Source organism: Galleria mellonella, unplaced genomic scaffold, assembly GCF_026898425.1.
Source record: "Galleria mellonella isolate WM207_F2 unplaced genomic scaffold, CSIRO_AGI_GalMel_v1 utg424, whole genome shotgun sequence".
Lineage (NCBI taxonomy): Eukaryota > Metazoa > Arthropoda > Insecta > Lepidoptera > Pyralidae > Galleria > Galleria mellonella.
The window spans coordinates 3,825,350-3,837,826 of record NW_026442097.1 but is presented as its reverse complement, the minus strand read 5'-3'; the positions used below and the strand labels follow the sequence as shown (position 1 = coordinate 3,837,826).

Below are 12,477 nucleotides of genomic sequence, written 5' to 3'. Positions count from 1 at the left end.
TTTCGGTTTGAAGGTTGGGTTATGGCAGTGAATTTACTGGGTACAGAGGAATAACACCTGAGTCCTCAGGAATGGCAACGCATGGGGGGTATCATGAGTGAAACAGTATACTCTGTTATGTCCATGGTACTGCTCATATCTATAGGAGACGGTTACCACTTTCCATCAGGTGGGCCGTCAGCTTGTTTGCCATTTAAAGTTGTATAAAAAAAAAAATCTAATCGCACATGTGTAACAAATTATATTCGAATCTGTCCAGTAGTTTTTGTGTGAAAGATTAACGGACATCCGTTCATTCGTCCTTATAAACTTTCGCATTTATAATATTAATAGGATCATTAGTAAAGGATTATTACATTCAGTAAATTAATCGGCTTTTGATTCGTTCTACTGTTGGACATCAGCAGAGCATCTTACGGACTGGTTAATTATTTAATTGTTTACATTTTCGTTAGGTCCTATTGAAACAGGCCATGGTACATACGTTGACCTTAATTAAAAAAAAAATTGACGATATAAAATAATGTAATTGGTATTAAACAAGTAAAATTTACTGGTAGGTACTTTAATAATTTTAATATAATATCAATAAAATATTATACCTATCTACCTATTATATTACAGTATTGGTGTTGATCGTAGATTTATTTTTTCGTATTTTTATAATTTTTTTTTTATTAAAAAAAAGTTAACAATCCCTCCAATCACTAGTGTAACATTTCAACGTCGTGACATCCGCCGCGTCCGGGCCGTCCTGGCGACCGTCAGAATCCACACACCTGCAAAGGCCCCGACGACATTGAATCCTTCTGAAGTTGCCATTTTTACAGCACACTGGCTTCTCTGTCGATTTAGACATCACGAGGGATGTCTCGGCACATTCTGCAAAAAAAAAATATTTAATTGTGGATGTCCTTAATTATTTTTTTAAAGTGAAAGTTCTTGAACAAGAATTTTTTGTATACGCTATTTCTCAGCCGATTTTGATAATTATTTTTGTTTCCATGTCCATTGTAAAAAAATACTCAACAAATTAATAACGAAGCGGTTTGTAAGTTTTTAAAACTCATTCAAATAAGACAGGCATTATTTACATTCATAACTCCTTTAAAAATATATTTAGAATAAGGAATCGCGTGTCTTTCTAAAAATAGTTTTTTTTTTTTTTTTATGCAAAGAAAAACAGTATCGTCTAAAAATTATATATGGGATCAATAAGGGAAATCCTTTAACTTCGTAAACTTGCGTTTCGTGAGACATAAAAAAAAAAACAGACAAACCGAGAACCGTGGAAGTCGTTTAAAAAGTAATAAGATATGTCGCTCATACAAGGTGTACTTACTGCAATTCATAGAATTGTACTCAGGAGTATATGGCAGTGCTTCGTAACCATCGATTTGATGTCCACGATCGTCCACGCAGATTTTCCTAAAAGTAAATATGAAATAAATATAAACCAAATTTCATTAAAACTATTACAAAAACTTAATGGTTGAGGGATGAACAGCAGCATCCCTGTTAAAACATCACCACGTCCTAACTGTGGTTGCCAGAGGGGAGAAGGGATTGTTAGTAATCGAGATTAGCAATCCCATTGCTAGCAATATACCCTAATAAGTCGACCTCCACGCAATTCCCCCTAGAAATCACCGTAATTGATTTATTGTTGAATTCTACCGAAACGGACCTGTATGCTCTTTTTCTTTTTAATGGTTGATAATTGAATGGTAACCCCACCCGCGTTAACGGTATACACCGGCGGGGCACCAGTGAAGGATGATAGGTGAGGATGAAGCAGGTCAGTTAGCCCATCGTGACGAATTCAATAAGAATTGTTCACGATGGTTTCCAGGGGGAACCATGTGGAGGTCGACCTAATAGGGCATATTGCTAACAATAGGGCTGTCAAACTCCATTGCTAACAATCCCTTCCCCCCCCTCCCCCGACCTGTACGCATCCTCATCTATCCACTTCCACTGGGGCCCCGATCAATTCCATTATCAACTATTAAAACTGTTATTCTCTGGAATCATAGATTAAATGTTCTACATGACAGGGCGGGTAAAATGACTTTTATAATTATTATTTTAAATTAAACACAAAGTAACCGAGGAGCGTCCATTTGTATCTTTTTTTTTTTAAATAGTGTTGCCATCTACAATTGCAATGTCCAACTGAATGAGATAGGGATGTCGTATATGCAACATTAAGGATAATACTTTCTGAAATAGAGGTAATGATCTTATTTGGAAGAGATTGCTTAGCAATAAGGCCGCCTTTTGTATCACTTCTCATAAATATTTACTATATTATTATGTTTAGCACTACTGCTACCCACTCACTACTTCCTATGCCACTGCGTTAGATTGACTGGAAGAAATCTCTTTTAGAGATAAGTTCGCCTTTGCTAACATTGTTATTAACTTATTGTTGTTACTGTATGTTTTAGTTTAATAAAGAATATATATATTTATTATTTTTTACTTGGTGCAATAAAGTGTATTTTTTTATACCACTGAGGTGGCAAACAAGCATACGGCCCACCTGATGGTAAGCGGTTACCGTAGCCTATGAAAGCCTGCAATACCAGAGGCATTATGCGCGCGTTACCGACCCTGAAGAAACCATCCCCTTTTGAAGAAACCCATGCTGTAGTCTTGGGAAAAATAAATAAATAAATAATAGCAATACATAATGGACGTTATGGCAGTCTATGGGGGAGGCTTATGTCCAGCAGTGGACGGATAATGGCGGAAATGACGATGATGATGATAATAAAGGATAGTACCATAGATATTATATTATTATTATTCCAAATTGTATAAGAAACTCACGTTCCATTACGCGTCCTAGCTATCCTGCCATACGTTCCGTCTGGTAGACACTCAGGGATTGTATTGAAGTAATCCATGTTATATCCGTCCTTTTCACTCTTAAGAATAAGATTTATCGTCTCGTTCATTTTGTTAAAGCACGGAGTTGTGTAATTGTATGGCGGTTCGCCGGTGGACTGCTCAGGAAATAGGTCTAAGTTGCGGTTATCTAAAAAGATCTTTCGATAAATAAAACTAAAGAATACTATGTAAGCAAAATTAAGAATTGTATAGAAATTTTAATAATTAAAAAAATACAACCAAATTAAGAACTTTCTTTTTTCATTCTAAATTCCATTAAAACAGCTTTGTTATTTATACTACAAAGGTAGCAAATAAACATACAGCCCGTCTGATGGTAAACGGTCACTGTAGCCTATCGACGCCTGCAACACTAGGGGTGTCACGTGCGTGCACTTGAAGAAACTTTAATATACCTTTTTCAAGAACCCCATACTCTAATATCTTGTTAATAAATACTTACAACAAGTCAAATTAGCTATGGGCTCCTCGTTCAAATCGATCTTCATCTTTCCATGTCCATGCAAAATCTCCCCTGTGATTGTGTCCACACAATAACACATGTTATTTACACATTGTATAGGGTTGAAATTGCCATCAGACGTACAACGAGGACCAATCACCGGTAGCCGAACGCCAGGACTGATGCTTCTCCTCATCCTTTCGTGGAAACGGGAACAACCTGATGGAAATATAATTTAAACTTAGATTATATAGATAGAGTGTCTCCATACAAAATCTTCAAGAAAAGTGGGTGAAATTTTTCATACAAATTTTGCGAGATAAATAGTTATGAGTGTTTCCTTTGTCACTTTTACGCGTAAAAAAATATTTTATTTATTAAATAATTAAATATAGATACATCAATATATATTATGTGCGTAAGTACATATATAGAACATTGACATAAAACGAGTCAGCTAATTTGACAATTAGTTGACAAAAAGTTGACTCGTATTTGAGACTCGGTGCTCTATCTATATAATCTAAGAATTTAAGATGATGTTCCACAAAAGATACTAAGTAGATAAGATAGATAGATACTCTTTATTGTTTCCTCCAAAAGATTACAATAGTAAACTTATTATAAATATAAATAACTAGCGGCCCGGTACGTGCTTCGTTACGTATAAAGTTAAATAATAAAAAAAATTTGAAAAGTATATTAAAGTTGATAATATAAACACAAAACAATAATTATCGCTGACAATTTGCTTTAATCGAAGCACGTCTAAATTGAAATGACCGCATGAATGACATAACAACGTGCTTGTACTGTCAACATTGAAAAAAGTTTAATTTGACAGCACAATCCCCATCTTAAAAAAAGTTTGAATTTGACACAAAAATCCCCATTAACAAAATGATCCGCCATTTATTGAATTCATTGTTACAAAAAATGTGATACATGAAGAACCGCTCGACTGATTTTGTGCAAACTTCACATAAACCATCTACATAGTCCGAACAAAGCCTAAACATGTGGTTTGGATAGGTGAGTCCGTTCTTGAGTTATAAAATTACAACGAAAAGTGGCATTAATTTATATATATATATATATATAATTTATATTATTATATATATATATATATATATATATATATATATATATATAATTTATATATATATAAATTAATGCCACTTTTCGTTGTAATTTTATAACTCAAGAACGGACTCACCTATCCAAACCACATGTTTAGGCTTTGTTCGGACTATGTAGATGGTTTATGTGAAGTTTGCACAAAATCAGTCGAGCGGTTCTTCATGTATCACATTTTTTGTAACAATGAATTCAATAAATGGCGGATCATTTTGTTAATGGGGATTTTTGTGTCAAATTCAAACTTTTTTTAAGATGGGGATTGTGCTGTCAAATTAAACTTTTTTCAATGTTGACAGTACAAGCACGTTGTTATGTCATTCATGCGGTCATTTCAATTTAGACGTGCTTCGATTAAAGCAAATTGTCAGCGATAATTATTGTTTTGTGTTTATATTATCAACTTTAATATACTTTTCAAATTTTTTTTATTATTTAACTTTATACGTAACGAAGCATATTATAATATAATATATAATATATATATATATATATATATATATATATATATATATATATATATATATATATATATATATATATATATATATATATATATATATATATATTAAATAAACAATTACAAGAAATAATCACAGTGAGAAAACAATGGGCGACCTTATCGCTAAAAGCGATCTCTTCCAGCCAACCTTTGGATGGAGAGGAGTAATTATAAACAATTTATAAACAAGTAATACACCAAACGTAGCAAACCCGATTATTTTGATTTAAAAACTAAATTATGGAATCGATTTTAATAAAATTGGGATCACACCTTTTAGACAACAAAGAATTTTCCAAAATGGTTTACAACTGACGGAGTTATGAGGTGACAACTAACTGATTGGTCCCATAGAAATTTAATCCAAATTAATTCAGTAATTTAGTTTTTAAATCAAAATAACTTGTTTCACCACAATTTTAATTATTTATACTTCATACCAACCACAATGCATATTTTGTTTCGTGTGCGTCCCCAAATATAATACTTCACCGAACAATCTTTCGCCTGCTTCGGACTGGCAGAAACATCTGGAAATTAATAAATTATTTATTTATTCATTAAAAATAATTAAAGATAAAGATATATTTATTTAATAAAGTATCTTTGTATTAGCACAGAATTAATCATTACTTCCTACACTAGGCTGAGCCTGTCCTGTAAGAAGCACTACTCGCGTTATCATATACATGCATATAGATATTAAACATAGGCTTTTTAGCAGCTTCAATTATAACACCATGACAGCAAAAGCCAAATCAATGGTATTTAACCCGACTCCAGATATTTCTGAGCCGTTTCTAACATCTTTGGCAGGCTACTACTAAAAATATCAATTATCTAACTTATAATAACAAATAAGCATTGCCTAAATGTTGAAAAAAAACATACAACTGTATTGAGAATCTCCTTCTTTGAAGTAGGTTGAAAAATGACAACAGCATTATGGGCAACACAGAATACACTGTGACGCCCGTAGTACTTTTACTCATTGGTATTTCCAACGACTATGTCTCCGTGTACTGTAATATTACGGCCATGGCCTTTCAAACCGAACAGCCTAAACTTGTGTGCTCAGCTGCTTAGTGATAAAAGCACAAGAAGGACAGAAATATCCAAGCAGATTTTTATACAAACTCTTGCTCTGGTAAAAAGGTAAACCCAGTGTTTTTTTTTTTAATACAACTTAGAATGGCAAACAAGCTGACGGTCCACCTGATGGAAAGCGATAACCGTCACCTATAAACATGAGCAGTAGCATGGACATAACAGAGTATACTGTTTCGCCCATGATATCTCCCATGTATTGTCATTCCTGAGGACTCAGGTGTTATTCCTCTGTACCCTGTAAATTCACGCCATATCACACCCATCAAACCGAAACACAGCTATGCAAACACAACTGTTTTACGGTTGAAACACGAATGGGACAGAGGTACTCAAGCAAACGATTTTTGTACAAAGTCTCCCTGTGGTAAATAGTGAAATGAAATGAATCATCAAAATGGATGATACATGTGTATTTAAAATAATATTTAATAGCAGTATATGAGAAACAGGATTAAAATGTAAATCAAAATATCGATAAATTGACATTACACCAAATAAAACTGCAGGTGATATAAGAAACTCCTCCTAATTTTAATTCACTTAAAAACAAACGTAATTATTAAAAAATAAAAATAACAACTTAAACTTTATTTTCCACATTAGTTTTGTTGGAGAAATCAGTTCAGGGTACAATAGGACTGATATACCTGAAGAAGGTAAAAGCCCTTAAAATATTAAAAAAAAAAAAGATTCCACACTATTCAACCGCCATATTGAAATTTAAAATATTATATATGTGTATATATATATATATAAATTCTCGCATACTAACAACACCATACACATTAAAATCGATTCAGGAATTTAACAGTTATAATGGAACAAAAAAACTAACATAAGTCAGTACATGAACCTTAAAAACATTACACTGCTTTTTGGACAGTCGGTAATCAGTGCGAAAATTACAGCGTATAACTTTTTAAAATCGTTTAAAAGTGACACTGCCATAGTTTTATTTTATAATTTTTATACACAGGAGGTAAACGAGCATGCGGCTCTTACCTGATGGTAAGTGACTACCGCCGCCCATGATCACCCACAACACCAACGGCATTGCAGGTGTGCTGCCGGTCTTTTAAAAAAGGAATATGCTCTTTTCTTGAAGGTTATGTTCTCGTATCGGTTCGGAAATACAGTTGCTGGAAGTTGAAAAAGTTTTTGACTTACGTCTGTGTAGGAATACAGGAGAATGTCGAGTAGTTCCCCTTCCCGTCGCAGTTCGGCCGTTCTTCCAGCACGCCTGTCTCTCCTCTCGTGTAACGGTCGTCATAATCATCTTGCGCCCTATGACACTCTGTGTCCACTGAAATTAGCCAAATATTTTTTTAATACATGATTATGAAGTAGCAATACAGCCTGTGCTAATAGGTATACCCAAGCGGAGTACTAGTGAGGATGAAAAGGCAGGTCAGTTAGCCCATCGTGATGAATACACCTGGAATACAACACAAAGGTTTCAAAGAGGCACCGTGTTGTGTGTTGTGGAGGATGACCTAGCTTGCAATACACCCTATATTGCTAGCAATATACTTTGTTAGATCGAACTCCCTGTGGTCCCCTTTAAATCCATCATGCTGTATTTATCCTGCCTTCATCCTCACCTGTGATCTCTTACTAGTGCTCCACCAGCGAATACCGGTAGCGCAGGCGGGGCTAGCATTCCATTAGCATCTATTAAAAATCCCTCATGCGTTGCCATTTCTGAGAACTAAGATGTTATATCTCGACAACTATTGATGTTTTTTTGAGTGCAGACGGGTTCCAGTGTTCGAGGAAGCCACGTCAGAGGCTTTGATGTTTTTTTAAATGCCACACAACCACACCAATTGTCTGATCTTTAAGTTAGAACACCCTGTGTTATGGGGAACCAGGCAACTAATATCTGAGGACACAGCCTAGAACACTCATGTCTTATATATTGGATAACCGATATGTAATATATCTGCTATGGGGGGAAAGGGATAGTTAGTAATGGAGACTGAGAATCCCATTGCAATATCGACAGGAAACTATCATGGTTAATGCCTGATGAATTCATCATGATGGGCTTACTGGCCTGTTTTCATTCTCATCTATCACCCTTCACTGGTGCTCCGCCAGCGTATCCCGTTAGCGCAGACGGGGTTACCATACCATTTTCACCCATCAAAAAAAAATCTGCTATTGAGTCAATATTATAACAATATATAGATATTGAAACATATAGATATTGCTGTATATTATCCAACCCTAGTGGTTACCGCTGGGGCACCGAGATCGTCTATAATTCGTACCTGGATATATTCAAAGTATTTATCTATTGTGATTAAGAACGTGTAAATGTGCTTCTTAACACTTACTTCTGGTACAGAAGCTGCCCCCGCTGCTAGCTGCCTCACAGGTTAATCCATCGCCACATCTACCGACGGTGGTTCCTGTACCAGGCCCGCCAAGACTGCAGTGGTGGTTTTCACCTGTAAAATTTTAATATATCAAGCATTATATTATGATACTAGCTGACTCGGCAAACTTTGTTTTACCATATACATTATTTCTAGAGCTATACATAAAAATATATCGTACTACAATTATTATATTCGATTGTCATCTTACAACCATATTGCGGCATATAAAAATCACGTTAAAAAAATAGGAGTTGATCATAAAAGGGTAAAAATTTAAAGTTGCATGTATTTTTTATGCTAAATCATAATAACTAAAAATTAAAAAATTTGTAAAAAACATTTAAAAAAAATTAGGGGTGGGCCATCCTTATTAAAGTGGGGTATGAAAAATAGATATTGGCCGATTCTCAGACCTCCTCGATATGCACACAAAATTTCATAAAAGTCGTTTCGGAGGACTTTGATAACAAACACCGCGACATGAGAATTTTATATATTAGATATGCACTTATATCCTGGCCTTACAACTTGTCATGACATATATAGTCTGCATTGATATTATTAAATGTTTTGTCGTAAAGCTGTCTTGTTCATCTATCTATACATATAATAAAATCGTAATTGGTCGCTGTCTGTACATAGAAGATATATAAGAAAAACAATATTTTTTTGAATTTTTGTTTATTTGTCTGTACGTTTATGCACCTAAACCGACTTGACTACAGCATTGCGGATTGTTCCACTTACCATTTAATTTTTATTTTATTTCAATCGGTTAATAAATAAAAAAGTTATATCAATTTAAATAATCATATGTAAAATGCTATAAAATAACCGATCAGTTGAATTGGCTGAAACTTTATGAAGGTATGTAATTATCATTTAAGTATATAATACAATATAACACCGGATTCATGAAGTGTTCTAATGGGAATGATATGCGGGAACTACATAGTTAGAATCAGACAATGCTGCGAGAAGTGGCTAGTAAATATGTAAATAAATGTTGTAAATTAAGGCCAATCATATTTTGATGCTGGCAACATATCGTTGTCTTGGCAATAATTTTAGCCTTTTAATAATGAAATAAAAAGTACTACTGTATGTTTAAACATAAAGGCCACTATGTAAAAACTATTATTTATTATTTGATTGTAATTTAATTACTGCAAAATATAATATATAGAATAAAACATCCCTAAAAGTCTAAATGCGGTTGTCAATCTACCTGCCAAGCGTGGCAAGTACTGGCAAATCTCTTCTTACGAGGAAGGCTTATGTTCAGGAGTGGACAATTGACAACTGAAATGATGATGATAAAATATAATATAACAACCACATAATTGTGAAGGGTGGGATATGGCGTGAATTTACAGGGTACAGAGGAATAACACCTGAGTCCTCAGGAATAGCAACGCATGGGGGGTATCATGGGCGAAACAGTATACTCTGTTATGTCCATGGTACTACTCATGTCTATAGGCGACGGTTACCACTTTCTATCAGGTGGGCCGTCATCTTGTTTGCCATTCTAAGTTGTATAAAAAAATTATTTATTTCTGAATTCACGACACATTCCTACATTTCTAGGACACCTAAAACGGTCGTCCGGTGGAAAAAATTAAATATATTTACCATATAACGGCAGGCAATACTCGCAACAGTTGCATAGCGTCGGCGATGGCAGCCATATACCTTTGTGGGTCGCATTGTTAGCGCGACAGTTCACAACCGGAGATATACATCCTACTTCGTCTCTATAAGACTGAAAATTAAAAAAAATACTAATTCGAAATTTAAATTTCTTAATAAGTATTTATTAGAAGCCCAATATGAATACATCATATTCTGTGCACGAGTTTTTAGTCTATAAAAGGTTTCGTTCATTCAAAAATTTTTTTTTTATTTTCAACCGACTTCAAAAAGAAGAAGTTCTCAATTCGGTTGTATTTTTTTTTAATTAGTTACCTCATAACTCCATTCATTCTAAACTGGTTTAAAAAATTCTTGTTTTATCTGAAAAGAAATACTTACAGATTGGTCCCATAGAAATTTTATCAAAATCTGAACCGATTTTTAGTATTATGTAGTAGTTTAATTTTTAGATCAAAGCAACTGGTCGTGTCACAATTGAAATTGTTTTTTTTTTTGTGAGACACAATCTTTAATTATACTGATGCTTTGTTCACTATAACCGCCCTTGAGATATCTAAGGGTCGAGAAGAAAAGAAGTGATGACACATTGTTCATTACATTCTTACCACATCACCATATAAAAACTCAGCCACAATTTTCCACAAAACAATAACTTACAGAGCAAAATCCTGCTTCGCACAAAATGTCACAATTCACTCTGTCAATGAAATAAAACAATATACAAACAATAAAATAACATAAATTGAACGCCATTTTTAATTCAACACCGCTACGATCACACTGATATCAATTTTGTGTCGTATCACAATTATTTTAATTAATTATCAATGTAGATAATATTGGTGACTAACATATAGTACAATAGAATATATTAAGTCATATTATCTTCAAATTATTTCCTGCTAAGTAATAAACGTATGCATTTACAATGGTCTTGCCGCGCCTACTGTACTGTACTTTTTAATAAATTTCAAATTTTGTCCTTTTCTCCATCATTTTATTATCAACAGTTTTGTCCTTCTCAGAATGGTACATGTAGAAAACAACAAAATTTTATTACAGAAGGAATTTCTGTCTTTATATCATACTTTAACCTGTGACCTGTACCTAATAGGTGCTTTTTTGTTTGCTAATTTTTTTATGTATTATAAGTAATATTTAACGTTTTTTTTTTTTATACAACTTAGAATGACAAACAAGCTGACGGCCCACCTGATGGTAAGTGGTAACCGTCGCGTATAGACATGAGCAGTATCACAGACATAACAGAGTATACTGTTTCGCCCATGATACCTCCCATGTGTTGCCATTCTTGAGGACACAGGTGTTATTCCTCTATACCCTGTAAATTCACTGCCATATCCCACCCTCCAAACCAAAACACAGCCATACAAACACAACTGCTTCACGAATGGGGCAGAGGCTGGGAGGAAGAGATTGTTAGTACTGAGGAAGTTAGTTCCCATTGCTAACAATATACCGTATCAGGTCGACCTCCACGCGGTTCCCCTTGGAAACCATCGTGACTAATTTATCATTGAATTCGTCACGATGGGTTGACTGACCTGCTTTTTTCATTATTCACCTATCATCCCTCACAGCGTATCCCGTTAGCGCAGGCGGGGTTACTATTCCATTAATCATGCATTAAAAAAAATGGGACAGAGGTGCTCAAACAAACGACTTTAGTACAAAGTGTCCCTCTGGTGCTTTTTCCTGCTTTATAACAAGCAATTTTTTTTACTCCACAAAAAACAACGGCAGTTTCAATCATTCTAAAATTACAACAGAATTAACACGGGAATACACTTTTTCAATTGCAAAAAAAAATTATGATAATAAATATAGTGTACTAATAAATAGGTAACCGCACTCATAGTCCCCAAGACAGGTCTGGCCTAGTTTGGTGACTGATGGTAATGCAGATATTTCCTCGTTGAATATAAATTATAAAAATTGTAAATTGTACCTTATGCAACTGTATCTTTCTTAAATATTATCCAAGCAATTTGAAAATTAGTGACGTAACCGCGTAAAATATTTGAGACAAATTAAGATTTCTCCTCATTTCCTGTTTACAAGATTCCATGTACTTATTCGCGTCATACGAACAATACACTAAACAATCTAGATTGTTTTGTTTTGTTTGATTAGTTTATAGCACTTACGTTGGATGCCTGTTATCTCTCGTCTAATTCAAACATTAAATGTACCTAATATAGTAGATGTAAACAGTGTTTACATCCAAATCAGACTGTTGAAAAACCTGTTAAAGAATGGCATTAGCATTGATCACGCCTTTTGTACTTTTTTTGTTTTGTAAATTAAAT

At 34.1% G+C, this 12,477-nt stretch overlaps 1 protein-coding gene across 1 annotated transcript; it reads right to left on the bottom strand.

Moving 5' to 3' along the window:
• Nucleotides 1-557: 557 nt before the first annotated feature.
• On the bottom strand, nucleotides 558-11,365 carry LOC113510491 (uncharacterized). Its single transcript, XM_052898284.1, has 9 exons — nucleotides 10,805-11,365; nucleotides 10,127-10,256; nucleotides 8,447-8,560; nucleotides 7,275-7,410; nucleotides 5,442-5,527; nucleotides 3,359-3,577; nucleotides 2,836-3,043; nucleotides 1,343-1,428; nucleotides 558-882 (listed from the first exon to the last, which is right to left on the bottom strand). Exons 1-9 carry the CDS (start codon nucleotides 10,898-10,900, stop codon nucleotides 689-691), a joined length of 1,269 nt encoding a protein of 422 aa, XP_052754244.1. The 5' UTR covers nucleotides 10,901-11,365; the 3' UTR covers nucleotides 558-688.
• Nucleotides 11,366-12,477: the final 1,112 nt, after the last annotated feature.